Below are 14,560 nucleotides of genomic sequence, written 5' to 3' on the forward strand. Positions count from 1 at the left end.
TTCACATGATTCAGCAGCAACAGCTACACAGTGTGTTCTTTAATCTCTCTCCCTGCATGCAGCAAAGGTCAAAGCCTTTAATGGCCTTTAAATAACTTTTATCAGTTCTTCAGACAGGTACACATTCGACACACCGCTTTCAGAGTGTCACCGCTGCCACAGAGCCAAACAAAGCTGAGGTGGTTGAGCTCACTTTGGACAAGGCTATATGTTACTGAAGCTCAGTGAAACAGCGACAAGTTACAAGCAACTGAGAAAAAGTGGTGATGTTCTACATTTTTCTTTTATCAACAAATCCCATAATAGCCATGTTATTGTAAACAGACAGCCCCAGTCTCTGAATGACAATGGAGCTCTTTGCTTACTCATCACAAACAGGAGAGCAGTTGTTACCGCAACAATATTCATCAAAACATATGACATCGCTGTCTAAATTAGAATTGAACTAATCGAATTGACAAAAAAGTAACAAACAGCTGAAGAAAGACGCCCTTCTTTCTGCTGTGACTTTTAGGGAAGGAACAGACCACAGAAGCTCTAAGTCATGCTTGGCAGCGACTCCAGGCTCAGACACAAGCCTCTTTCTCAATCTCAACCTTTCTCCACATAAAACAGGGCTTTGTTCCTCAGTTACAAACAACCAGGAAGGAACAGGAGGCGGGACGCTTGTTCTGTCCAATATGTATGTGTGCGCACACTCTTGTTGTTCCATCCAGTAACAGTGTTGTTATGGGAAACCAGATCTGTATGTGTGTGAGAATGGTCTCATACACAGTCTGTGTGCCTGAGACCGTCACCATCCTGAACATCAGCCAGTCGTATATCTGCCATCTGGAGGGGAGAGGACATACAGTGGCTGTGTTGGCAGCAGACGAGATCATTACACAACTAGACTGAAGAGAAATATTAAAAACTGATTTTTGTTTGATTTTTGTTGTGTTTCTAGTCTTGAATTATACCTCCCAATGCACTCACACTGCTATATGTCTGGGCTGCATTTCAGGAGTTATTTTGTGATGATTTACAACTTTCCACTCAACCAGCCATGTCTGCTCCTACACGCGGTCTATTTTCATAAGCAGAGCTTTGACATCGGCCAGAAAACACCCCCGAGCCTGTCACATCCAGCTTTGTTTAGCTTGAGCGAGCGATAAACCTCACAAGGCCACCTCAATACATCTTCTCTGCTCTCTGTAGTCACAGTGGACAGCTGCTTACGACGGGTGGGACGTTTCTGCTTCACTCAGTTATTAAATCAAATTATTCCAATGTCTGAGAAGATAAACATTCAATTGCAATTCACTTTTTGGTTCTGATTGTAAAGCTGAAAGATCATCCATGAAATCTGTAAAGCTTTCTAAATACATTTGAAAAGAAGCAGTCCTTGCATAGTTTTGGGGATTTTGAGAGGTCCTGAGTCGTCATTGAAATTCTTCCCATAGCTCACAGATTGGACCAATCAGCTTCTATGCGGCTGCTGGGCTCAACTGAGCATAGACTGAGGTCTGTAGATCAGTGGTTTCCAAAATGGGTGCCTTGAGGACAGACCAAGGGTGCTGCAAGGTTTATCATATGATATGTTCATTTATTGTTATTTTCATTAACTATATCTTATGGTACCTTCTCAAACATATGAAAAATAAATTTCAAATTTTCCTAAAAAACTCAGCAGCTACACCACAACTAACAAGATGACAACTCACGGTTGTCAGTTGTCATAGTAACACAACATGCTCTCTGGCTCTGGAGGTTTTCAGGAGCTCAGCAGTCAGAAGAAATAGTGACCTTCAGACCAACAGAAGGAGAGATTTGACACAGTACACAGAGCTCAAAGAAATGCTACCCTCAGCACAGTCTGACAGGACTGAATCTGAGCCCAACAACCAAATTTTAATTAGACTGTACACTGTTCTGCTAACAACTTAATGGACAGGTTTTGGCTGCTGAAGGCGGATATCCATCATTGTCTGATAGCACATTCACTGTGGTATTGCACGTTCCCAACATCATATATGTGATCTGGCTCTCTCATCCCTGGCATACATGAAAGCGCCTGTCAGGGGAGTCAGACCTGCGGCTGTGCTCTCTCTCCACTCCCCTCTGTCCCATTAAAATGCCTGCAACCTTTTGTTTTGCTTTGTTTGTCCTTGTACACCTTAAATATAAGCTAATTTAAATTTTTAAGAAAATGAAAGAAATACAATGTTTTTTATTAAAAAGTGAGCCGTACTCTTTACTTGTAATGTAACTAGTCTAGCGTTCTGGCTTGTTGATGATCTTCACTGTCAGTAGAGAGAGTAGTAGCTTGTTCTCTTCTATAATGTATTGAATTCTGGCTGTTGACCTTCACTGTAAAAAAGAGTCCTTGCTCTTTGATTCTGAGAACAAAATGTGACATTTGTCACTGATGTTTATGATGAAAGCATTCTGAAATCATACTGAACTGTAGCTGTACTCCAGCTATTGGAAGTTAAGGCTTATTATCTGGTTTGAAAGAAATACGCCTTCTACAACAAAGGTGGCCAATCAAAAGAAGGTACATTGCAAGGCATGTTAAAGCACAGACTTTTGCTTTACCTCATTGAAACTGACAAATTGACAACGATGGAGGGGAAAACAAATCAAATAATCACGTCTCTTTCCTCTCATCTCCGCACCTGTGTTCTTCTTGAATCTATTATTTATTGAATATCTAATGGGATTCTCCTCTTTTACAACTCCATCTGTTACAGACAGGCTGGACATATGCAACGGGGGAAACACACACACACATGCAGAGCCAAGGATTCCCCCTCAGTTCTTCCATTAACAGCAGGTGTAAGAGACCAATTAGGGTGCTGAGCAGCCTCTGAGAGCTGCACCACGGACACCGAGAGGTTAATTATTATCTGTTCACATCACAACTGGCCAGATGAAATCCTGGCCAGGGTTTAAAGATGAGGAGCAACCAAATCAATGGCTCGTGGCTTTAGGCCCAGTGGAGACAATACGGTGATGGAGATAATTACCATAAATATAATCAAGCCAACACTCACCTTGTCACAGTAATTGAATTGATCTTTAATGAATCTTAAACGGTTTGGTGACGCACTGTGGGATTAAAAGGGAGATTTATGCACAGACTTTCATATGCACGGATATGCATGTGCATGTGTGCAGACACACATACCTGTGCTCACACGGACACACACTGATGATCTGTGCTGGAAATCATTTGCATACTAATCTGAAATACATTTAAATACCTGACTGCGCTTTACAGCATTTACTTTGAGCACGAAGACTAAAAATAATGGCATCTCCTTGGGATTCTGCTGACTTGTGTGATTTATTACTGGTCGCCCTCCCCCCACAGGTAGAAGTCAACGCTCTGCGGAGCACATTTAGTGCTACCATGCTGAGCGGAAGCATCCTGCACGATTCTGTTTCTAGCTCTTTCATGGTATTTTTACGCATCCCTGACATCCTGTTCAAGGACTCGCGCAGCCTGCGCGTCTCCTCTCCTGACCTTGTGCTGATATGCATGCACACACATACATGAACACACACACACACAGTGAACTTGTGGATGGACACATGCAAATACACACACACCCATGACCAGAGAGAGCTTCTCCCTTTCATATTCATCTGCCAGAAGCATTAGTTACACACACGCAGGCAGAGTCAGTATATATATTTAGCACAGGAACTCACACACTCCTGCTTTACATGCCTGATTGTTTTAGTGGGTCATGGGATGAGGCTGAATGAATGTGTGTCAGTGGAAGAAAAGACAAGAGAGAGGAGAGAGAGTAGAGGAGAGGAGAGGGGAAACACTCAACAACAAATGCCATCTCCTGCCCGCTGGCTTATCAAGAGGCTGTTTCCATGAGCACGCTGATTCTGACCTTGTTTCTGAATAAAACAAGGCAATGCATCACAAGGTAACCACACCATACATAACAGTATCTGTGTAACTGAAGATGATACTTTTTAAAATACTTTTCAGTTTTGAGATTCAAACAAATGTAAAAAAAGTGCGATTGCCAGAGAGCAAAACATTTTCAAATTTCAAATGTCTGTAGAAAAGTGCCTCTGCCTCATTATATCCGATTACTGGATATTGATAATTTGTTCCACCCCTACTTTACAACAACCATTGAGGTTGCACAGCAATAGGAATTTTGTTCACTTTTTACAAAACCTCAATTATCATGACTCAAACGTGGATTTAATGTGTACATAAACTGCACACTACTAAACATTATAGAGCTGAAATTAATACTAGAATAATCATATTAGTCAAAAAAAATGTTTTTCTTTCCAAGCAAAAAATGCTAAAGATTCTCTACTTTCAGCTTCTCAAATGTGAAGATTTGCTGCTTTTCCTTATTTTCAATTTTAGGAACCGAATATTTTTGGATCGTTTTTCACATAGTCGACGTCAACCTGGGCTGCGGAAAATTATAACTGGCATTTCTGAAAATGATAATGAAAATAATCATTAGCTGCAGTCCTAAAACGATATATATTATGAGTTGTTTTGACTTAGGTACTGCCCTTTAGATTTGTGAGGCAGAATTGGCCGTAGCATTACCAGTCTGTTCACTGACATCTACATACACTCTGCGTGTATGTGGATACTCGACAGATGTCAGTAATAAACCTCATTACTGAGGCTGTGCACATTTCTGCTAAAATGTCCACCTGCGCTGCTGGTTGCTCTTCTGTATCATTTGATCAGTATGATTCTGGCTCATGGCCTAATCTTCCTCTTCTATGCAGATAATATACAACACATTGTACGATGCATACAAGTTCTCCTCTGCATATACAATATATATCTATAGAGTGCCCCACTTACAAGTATTTAAGGCAGAGGATTCATGAAGAGAGCAGGATACCACTGTGAAGGGCTGGCACTACGTGGACGTTACGTAAGAGGCATCATTTCTCAACTGGCAACACGGGTAGCCACAGATCTGCTGGCTCCCACAGATCTCAAACACACACACAGCTTGACTCTCCTGCTGCACAATCTGCTGTTTTAGACAACACACCACAGAGCAGGAGACGCAGGGTATCAGCTGCTGCACACACTCAATATAGTTGTAACATATACACGTTTAATGAGCACACACTGTCACTCTGTGTAACTATTAGCAGCTAATGGCTCTCCATTCTGCAGCATGAAAGAGAAAGTGTCAGGCGAACCCTTATCAGGAGAAAGGGGAGAAAAAAGTGAGAGAGATAAGGAGCAGAAGGAGGGGGAGGGGGGCAGCATGACTTGTGACTACAGAAGCCCAAACTGCCCCACTCAATTTCTGACTGTCTGGAGATAAAAAAAACAGAAAAGCACTCTGAGCTCCACTTGGGGCACTCCCACAAGATCAAACAAAGAGCGTGAGAGAGTCTGATGTGGGGATGAGGGTGAAGGGAAAACGGAGAGAGCTCGAGGAAGAGGGAAAGTAAAACAAGTTGAAGGACAGAAAGAAGAGTCAGAGTGTTAAAAAATGTATGAAATCCAGCGACACTGGAGAATGAGACCGGAGTGAGATGAAAAAGAAACGGAGAGTGGTGTGCGCTCTCACTGACACAGCAATAGGAAATCAATGTCAACCTGAATCAGCAGCAGTGGATGAGCTATCCCACTCAGGTCGATACATATTAAACTGCTGCTCTGGTACATGTTACAGTCACAGATGAATAATGGCAGAGAGACACATCATTTCCTAATACTCCCCTCTCTCACTGTTTCTCCATTGACATTTCTGTACAGTTTTATGTGAGTGGAGGAACTACCAGAGTGCAGGTCAGCTTGCCAACATGTTTTACTAGGCATCGACAGATGATGTAAAAGAGCAAGGAGAAAGGGAGTAGACATTTTCTGGTAAATATACAGTTTATTTTCAAGCTGAGAGTCAGTACATGTAGATTTAACCACAACAGGAAGGCATAACACAAACTACTTCAATTTCTCACTTTAAGAAGCCATTTTTGATCTTCACCAGGGCCACAATTTATAATCAATTATAGAAAATAAAGGCCTCTATCGATACTATTTGAACTGAAGTTTCACTGTAGCCTCCAAATCGAGGAAAACAAAAGTGAAACTTAGTCCCACACACACATAGAAACATGTGCACGTCCTTCTCCTCCTCCCTGGCATCCTTCCTCGGCTACTGTGCTTTATAACATGAGTGGGGTTTTAATCCTAATCCTTCAACACGTGCCATCATCAATCAGGGTTTGGATGGAGATACCCATAGACGCACAGCCAAGAAGGGGAGGAGGCTGGATGGAGTCGTGTCACCTCTACTGTGTATCAAAATACCTCCAACAGAAATCAAACGAGCCTCCGTCTTTATTAATTTCCCCTCTCCCCCCTGCATGTCTGTCCCGTCCATCTGCACTCCTGCTGATTCAGACTTCCTTCCTTTCTTGCACTCACTTTGCTGATTTTGCTCCTAACTTCTCTGTGACCCTCTTCTTATCTCCACCATGCCCCCTCAGTTGTCTTGCTGGCACGTTCTGGTGCCATCATGGTACATTACCACGGCTGGTAAGGTCTGTGCCAGAGTGCCTGTGGGTGTGCAGCGTGGAGCACAGAGATAAAAGGATGTTTGATCCAAATCTAAGCAGACACCATTAGCTCAAAAGGTAAATGAGCAAATCTCACGAATGAATGCAGGCAAGTGGGTTTGTTTGGATGGAGAGGCTGGGTGCTTTGAGATGAACATGAGTGTGTGATCATCAGTATTACAGCACTGTAAGTGAGCCGGATTTACTTATTAACAGATTTACTTATTAACACATCAGGCGCTCTTGATGCATCAGCAGCTAATGAACAAGGAATCGCATTAACTTGTGCTTTTGCTCTCATGATTGTGCAGGTTTCAGCTACACATTTCATGTACTCCACTGCCAAAGCATAGCCTTTCAAAGGCTTTTTAGACTTTAGATTTTCTAGCTTCCCTGCAGCCACTGGCTTCACTTCTTTTCTGTGTGACATGAAAATCAATTTGTGGAGGTTTAAACTTGCTTCAGATCAGAGATGAAACGACTATATGATTGATCGATTAGTCAATCGACAGAAAATTAATCAGCAACAATTTCGATAATCAGGTTGTTGCTGAAGCTGTATTTAGGCACAGCGGTGTCAGCATGCTAACATAGTCACGGTGACAATGCTAACATGCTGATGTTTAACAGGCAATATTTACCATGTTCATCATTTTAGTTTTACTACATTTACTAATTAGAACTAAACTCAAAGAACAGTTAGTTTTGCAGGTATTTGGTCATAAAGTATCGGACAAATTGAATTTGAATGTACCAAATTTCATGGCAAATGCATGCAATAGTTGTTGAGACAGTTCAGTCTGGACAAAAGTGGTGAACCGACCGACCGACTGATATCTAGAGCCTCGCAGCTTGCGTGGCTTAAAATGTCAAATGCTATTTTTGGATTTGGGACAAATCTGAAGACTTGGGCTGTGGGAAACTGTGACATAAACTCTGATATAATTAACAAAATATATAATTGATGGATTAATGAATAGTCTACAACATCCCACGTAATCCATCAAAGTGAAAATGTTACGTTATTGTCCCTTGGTGATGCATTTGTGAGTTTAAAACACTCCTAGGTGGTGCATTCAAGGATGGCAGACTATGGTATGGTTATGGTGGACTTTGGATAATGGTTGGTGTGATAATGTTGGTAACAGCAGGCAAAGTAAGGAAAACAAACAGGATGGCCCTTTACAGTGATGATAACATCAAATGGAGTTCTTTCCCTTAAAATGAACAAGAATCCTGCCGATCTTTTAACTGGATATAAGGATGATGGTAAATTCTATAAAGACAACAACAATCTCATTACCAGGTGCACAACACAGACTAACTCAATCAAAACTGTCCTCTTCTCCAGAACCAGTAGATTCCAAATGTGATTTCATGGATTTAACACAGACAAAAAGCTTCTCTAAAGGATTCACGTCCTTCATCAGCTGTAATCAGCGTGAGCGTCTGAGTGTCTGAGTGTGTAATGGGGCTAATTTTCAGTTAGCCTGAGCTAGTCCTGACCTCCTGAGGACAAAGCATGCAGCCTGCCCGTGTTTCTGCAGTTTAGCTGACCTAGTCTCTGAACATTAGTCTGGTTGGATGCTCCACAACACACGGGCTGAGAGAGAGAGGGAGAGAAAGAGGCGAATGAATGACATCATTGAGTTTTGCTTTGAGTGGATCTGGGTTCAGCTGGACGGCAGCGGCAGAGCAGTATGATATCACTTTGGCCTACAGGCCCTACACACACACACACACACACACACACACACACACACACACACACACACACACAGTTGTGTTTCCACCACTTCAGAGAAAATTACTTTGCCTTACATACCTTTCCTTACTCTAACCATAACCACTACTTGCCTAAACCTAACCTTAAACCAAGATTTAATGATTTACATTATGGAGACTTGCGTTTTGTCCCCAAAAGGAAGGTGAGTCCCCACAATTTGACTGTGTAAACAGATTTATGTACACACACAGGTCCTACAGATGTGTGAGGTCCTACACACTCCCTATGTACATACACACATCTGCTGTAGCTTGTATGAACTTACATACACTCACAAACACACACACACACACACACACACACACACACACACACACACACATACATCTTAACTAAGGCTCACCTAATTAAGCAGTCTGTTGGAACAACAAACAAGACGCTGTTCCCTTGCTAAGAAGCTAAGTGTGTGTTAGGTTTCTGTGTGTGTGTGTGTGTGTGTGTGAAGGAAAGAGAGAGAAAGCAGGGGGTTGGAGGTTGGAAAATCCCTGGCAACAGCCCCTGAGCAGCATGTCTTACTTCATCTGCTTTCTCTCAGAGAGGAAACATGACGTTGTGAAAGACTACAAACAACCTTGCAGTGTCAGACAACTCACAGGCTCTCCCTCTGGTTGTTGGGCATGACACGGCCAGAAGTACAAGGGAGAATCTTAAAAAAAAAAGAGACTCTGGAGCGTGTAATCGCAAATTAACTAAATGTAGACAGAGCAGAGATAAGTGCATAGTTTGGATTCTCCAGATCTTTAGGTAAAGAAATCCAAGCTAGAAAAATAAGTTACAGTTTCTCTGCTTCACTCAACTTCTCTCACCTGTCACCAAGCCACTGAGCCTCGAGGGCTGCACGTATATACAGCAGTAATGAAAGGCTGTACCTGCCACTATACTGTAATTTGTGAGATTTTTTTAAAGGTCGGTCGTTTCCTTAGAGGAAGTCGTAGAGCTTCTGATACTGTACAACACCGGTTTTTCAGGTCAATCCAACCGACCCACCTCAGCTGTTATCCTTGGCGCTGACAGCACTTTGCTCATCACACAGGAACACAACACGTGACTGGAAAAGGCGCATACCAACTTCTCTTCTCTTCCCTCAGTTACTTTAAGGTTATCAGAAATCAGCACTTGTTGTGACATATTGGATGGTGGCTCCATGAAACCATGAACTGGATTCAATCTGATGCCTCACCTTTGTTACTTCTTACTGTTTCCGTGTTACAAGTGACCTTACACTTCATAACATGAAAAATGAATGTACCATCTTTAATTAGTAATTTATGGTCTTGGTGTACCAAGGGAAGCTGTCCAGGTGCAGGAAAATAGATCTCTCTTTTCTACACTGAATATATAAAACATTACAGACATGCATGATCTATATCTCAACTATAAGCTTCTCTAACTCCTCTGTTTCTCTTTGTCTGCATCTCCTCCTTTGTGATTACTCTAAATTTAATGAGGGAAATCCATAAGGGATAAAGGCTTTTAACTGGATTCACTTCATCAGTGATTCATGAAAGTAGTGAAGTCCCCAGTATCCACAGGATACCTCTACGTGATTCCACATGTATGACTTGCTCTGTTAGACAGCAGTATTCCCTCATCCCATTGACTGCTAGTGCTTACACAGCACAGTAAATATTATTGATTTTTTCATTATCCACCAATGGTAATTACTAGGTTAGTCTACGCTTCAACAATGACAGCTTACACTCGCTAACCACCACATGGTCACAGCAACTGCTAAAGTACACACTGAAAAATGTTCAATGTAGATTAAAAACAATGAGGATGCCTCATTGAACGGGATGAGAGGTGCAGAAGGTTCCACCCTTCATATGATAAACAATTAATGTTATCATCATTTAGCTGGTTCAGTGAAGCTCAAATCAGCATTTCAGTCCCTCTGCTACAGTAGTGGTTTCTATTAGAGTGAGCGGTTATTGTGTTGGGGATAATCCCCTTTGTGAAGGGGGCTCACTAACTGTAGTTTAGTTCAGTATGCAGGCAGTGATGGCACCAACAAACTGTAGAGCCTCATTCAAAAACAATACATAACTGAAAAGAGGAATCCTTCTGACATGTTGGACTGAGATATGCACCACTAGAGATCCTGTTTGAGCAAAGTTTAGTCATATTTTTAAATATTAGGAAGTAAATCTTACATAAGGGGTTACTTATTAAAAAAAGAAACTAAAGCTTCTTGGAAATAAATCCTAAACTGATGTCATACTGATGTGTCATGCTGCTTTCCTCCTTCCCTGAGTCACCCTCTCCCTCCCAAAACATTAGCAGCCTGGTTTCTCCCTTGGCCAGCAAATAAATTACATTAGTGCAGCACATGAGCAATAGTGTCTTGTTCTGTCATTCCTGTTCTGTATCATTCTGCAAAACTGATCGCAATCAGCCAGCAGGGGAGAAATATATTCATAACATACCCCTCATCACATCAAGCAGAACCAGAGTAATCAGGGCAGCTGCTGTGAGCAAAGGACTGTTCCTCATCCTCCCTCCTTTGTTTATTAGCTCTCTTGATGGCTGCTGGCTCACACAGACTGTTGACATTATTCTGGCCTTGATTCCAGATCCACCTCCTTTTATTTCTACACTGTGTTTTTTTGTGTGTAAATGCCCTCTGTCCATATGTTCAAAATCAAATGCTTTCTAGTTTGACACAAGCTAGTATTAAACCTCTGCCAGGGTTTGTTTTTTTTATGAGGGGAAATGTTAAAGTCATGCACAAGACCATAAAGGCTGAACTCCCATTTCACCAAAGCTGCTAAAATAGCTCATGTCTGCAACACAGACACACAAACACACACATCTCTACTTGGTGTCAAGTTTAACCAGTCAGCTGGTGACATGTCAAGTCCAGGGAAACAACATGCAGCCGAGGGTAATAGAGGGGACGGGGGAGGAAGGGGGAGGAGAGGATTAGTTAGTTTTACCGTTGCAGAACTGTAGCAGTGATGAGGTGTCATACAAGCTGCTGTAGCTGGAAAACCCGTCCTCCATTCTCAACCTCTGCTCCGCTCCTCTGTGTTCCCTCTGTTATCCACCACTCCTTCGCTCTCCTCCCTCTCTCTCTCTGGTGACTCCCCTCCGTTAGTTTATCGTTCACTTGGCGTCCAAGGCGCTCCCTCCATTCACTCTGCACGGGTCAGGCTCCCTGGGTGAGTCACCATGGCAACCCATTCACTCCGATTATGTCATGTGAACTCCAACCCCTCTTCTTTTCCACCCCCCAATTCTCACAAAAAAGTCCTCCTGAACTACAGCAGCAAACACTCCCTGCTGAAGAATGACTGCACCGGACCGCCGGAGAGACACAGAGACAGAAGTTAAGAGGCTGCTGGTGGTTTTGTGTTCCCCCTGTGCTCGTCCTCTCCTCCCTCCTGCTCCTCTTTTCCCCTCCCTCTGTTCTCCTCTTGTCCTTCTGTCTTCAGCAGAGGCAGCTGTGTGTCGTTAGCTCTCGCTGATCTCCAGCAGAAAAACAGCTTTAAGAGGGCTTGAGCTGAGAGCGCAGACAGGCTCTGGCATGGGCAGTTACTGTGTGTGTGTGCGTGTGTGTGTCAGAGGCTGTGCGTGTGTGTGAGTGTTTAGATAAAGCTCGGGACAGCCCAGCCTTCCCCTGTCACACAGTGTGGACGAGTCAGAGCGCAGGGGGCTGGGCCTGCCGGATAGATCCTCCTCCTCCTCGATCGCTTGGTGGGTGAGGAGAGAGGAGGAGAGGACAAGGTAGAGTCTGAGAGGAAATGAGAAGATAGAGAGTAAGACCAAAGAGGTGAGGAGAAAAGAGGAGAGAGGGAAGGATAGAGGAAAATAGAAGACGGGAGAAAAGGAGAGGAAAGGAGATGAGAGACATGGCAGGGTAGGAGAGGAGAGGAGAGTTGAAAACGAAGGAGCAGAGGAGAGGACAAAGTAGGGTAGGAGAGGAAAGGAGAGGACAAAGGAGGTGAAGAAAAGGAGGAAAGAAGAGGAGGAAAAGGGAGAGAGGAGGAGGTGAGGAAAGGAAAGGACAAATTAGGGGGCGAGAGGAAAGGAGAGATGGGGAGATGACAAAAGAGGTGAGGAAAGGAGAGGAGAAATTAGAATAGGAGAGGAGAGAGGAAGAGAGGAGAGGAAATGAGAGAGCAGGACAAAAGAGGTGAGGAAAGGAGAGGAGAAAAGGGGAGAGGAGACAAGGTAGCATAGGAGAGGAAAGGACAGAAGAGGATAAAAGAAGTGAGAGGAAAGGAAATGAGGAAAGGAGAGGAGGAGGTAGGGCACAGCGGAGATGAAAAATGCACAAATGAAGGAAACCAAACCAGTGATTAGTTACCAAAAAATGACTGAGGGACCCATACATAGCAGTTACTAGTTATTCTACTGCCCTTCCACACAGTCACACAGACTGTATGTAATGGCATAGAGTCACATGGGGACACACCATAACAAACCAACGCCACATCCGTCTTGAAGCCAAACATTCAAACGAAACATTGCAAGGGGATCTCGTGGCTAAACCTGATTATCATTCTGTCCTCTGTCTGTCTTATCTGCCACGTTGCAGACTGCACAGAGACCGAGGGATCCTTAAAACAAGGACAAGAGGGGGAGAGAATGAAAGGGAGACTAGGGGATTGAGGAAAGAGAGAAATAAATGGGATAGAGGGGGAGGGGATGGAGGAGGAAAAGAGAGAGAGCGAGATAGATAGAGAGAGAGAGAGAGAGAGAGAGAGAGAGAGAGAGTGCTTGAGGAGGGTGCGGGGTATAGAGAGAAGGACCAAATTAAACAGTGAGCCGGGTGGGAGTTTAGTGAGGGGAAAAGGGGGGATACCCTAAAAAACTGGGTGCTTCTTAAATCTAACTGGGGGTTTTTGTATGTGCTTGTGGGGGGGGGGGGGGACTCTTTGCATTATTTATAATTCAAGCTTGCAGGGAAAAATAATAAGCCTAAAGACGACCGAGTCTGTGGCCTATATTCATGTCTGAAACATTCCCCCCTTTCTTGCTAGATCACAAGATGGAGCCGACAAAACAAAGGCAGGGATGCTCTGAAGACCAGCAGTGGGAGAGACCATGAAAGGATACACTTGTTTCCCTCAGTGTTTTTATAGTAGCCCAGCAGATGTGATATAATCTGCGCAGGTTTCCCTCATGATATCTACAATCCTTTCTGGTTCAAAAGGTGTGCCCTGGCTAGACTTGACCTTTAGCAGGAAGATGAAAGGGATCGCACTGAAGCGCCTTTTAACGGTTGATCAGTTTATGGTCCAAGGCTTCCGTGTTGTTGACCTCAGAGCTGCAGCCCTTGAGTTCTCTCCCTCAGGAAAACACTGCACTCTGCTTCACTTATTACACAATAACATCGAGCCATCAATAGGTCTACCAAGCTCAGCAGCAGCAGCCAGGATTATGTGAGAAAACAAGGTGCTCTTTGTAGACTGATGTCGCATTTGCACACTGCAATAGTTGTTAGGACATTACATTTCAAAAAAACACATAAAGTATTGAACTTTACACCATTTGTACACATTACTCTTTGTCTGCAATTAGAATGTGGAAATATCCACCAAGGTATTTGTATTTATTTGGATAATATGCAATCACATCTCAGATGCTTTTAACCACCAACATCCAGTGTTTTGATTCAGACAGAGAAAGGAATTTCACACGCTGTAAACATCTTTTGTGTTTTTGTTCTGAAGGCTGCAAGTCACACTGGTGTTTTGTCTGAAGCTGTTCTGATTATTGCAAATCTCATTCAGGGGCAGATTTGGGATCTAGATTAGGGACAGGTCTGGTTTTCGTGTGTCTGTCTCTCTGTGCATATGCTCACATGAGAAGAGGCAGCTAAAACTGGAGTATATTGTCTCTAAAATCCCCCCCATGGGTCCCTAAACCCCGCCTATATACCCAGCGGGTGGCAGGTGGTGGAACCGCTGCTGCTCCACCCCTCCTCTCTCTACACCTCCCTATTGTTCACCCCCTCCCACCCCCCATCAGTGAATCCAGAGGCTGCACACACACATACACACTTACAATATAAACAGGATAGTGTTGTGCAGAGTGTGAGGATGTCTCACTACCCACAACATGCAATCTGTGAGCCTCAGTCAAAAGTGCAAACTGGGGCAACCATGATCTAAAGATAGGTATTTATCAATGGATTACTTTGTAATTCAAGTGAACCTCATAAAATTACTTTTACTATTTGGCTATAATCAATAATAATAATAA

General features: G+C 43.2%; 1 protein-coding gene across 2 annotated transcripts in view; it reads right to left on the reverse strand.

Moving 5' to 3' along the window:
- The window catches only part of eml1 (EMAP like 1), a 38,295-nt gene extending 26,863 nt beyond the window's left edge, over window positions 1-11,432 (reverse strand). For both annotated transcript variants that reach the window (XM_070919865.1, XM_070919864.1), the window contains exon 1: window positions 11,287-11,432. In XM_070919865.1, the coding sequence (XP_070775966.1) occupies window positions 11,287-11,353 (67 nt within the window). In that variant the 5' untranslated portion in view covers window positions 11,354-11,432. The remainder of the gene's footprint in view (window positions 1-11,286) is intronic.
- Between the last annotated feature and the right edge of the window lie 3,128 nt (window positions 11,433-14,560).

This window comes from Enoplosus armatus, chromosome 15, assembly GCF_043641665.1.
Source record: "Enoplosus armatus isolate fEnoArm2 chromosome 15, fEnoArm2.hap1, whole genome shotgun sequence".
Taxonomy (NCBI): Eukaryota; Metazoa; Chordata; class Actinopteri; order Centrarchiformes; family Enoplosidae; genus Enoplosus; species Enoplosus armatus.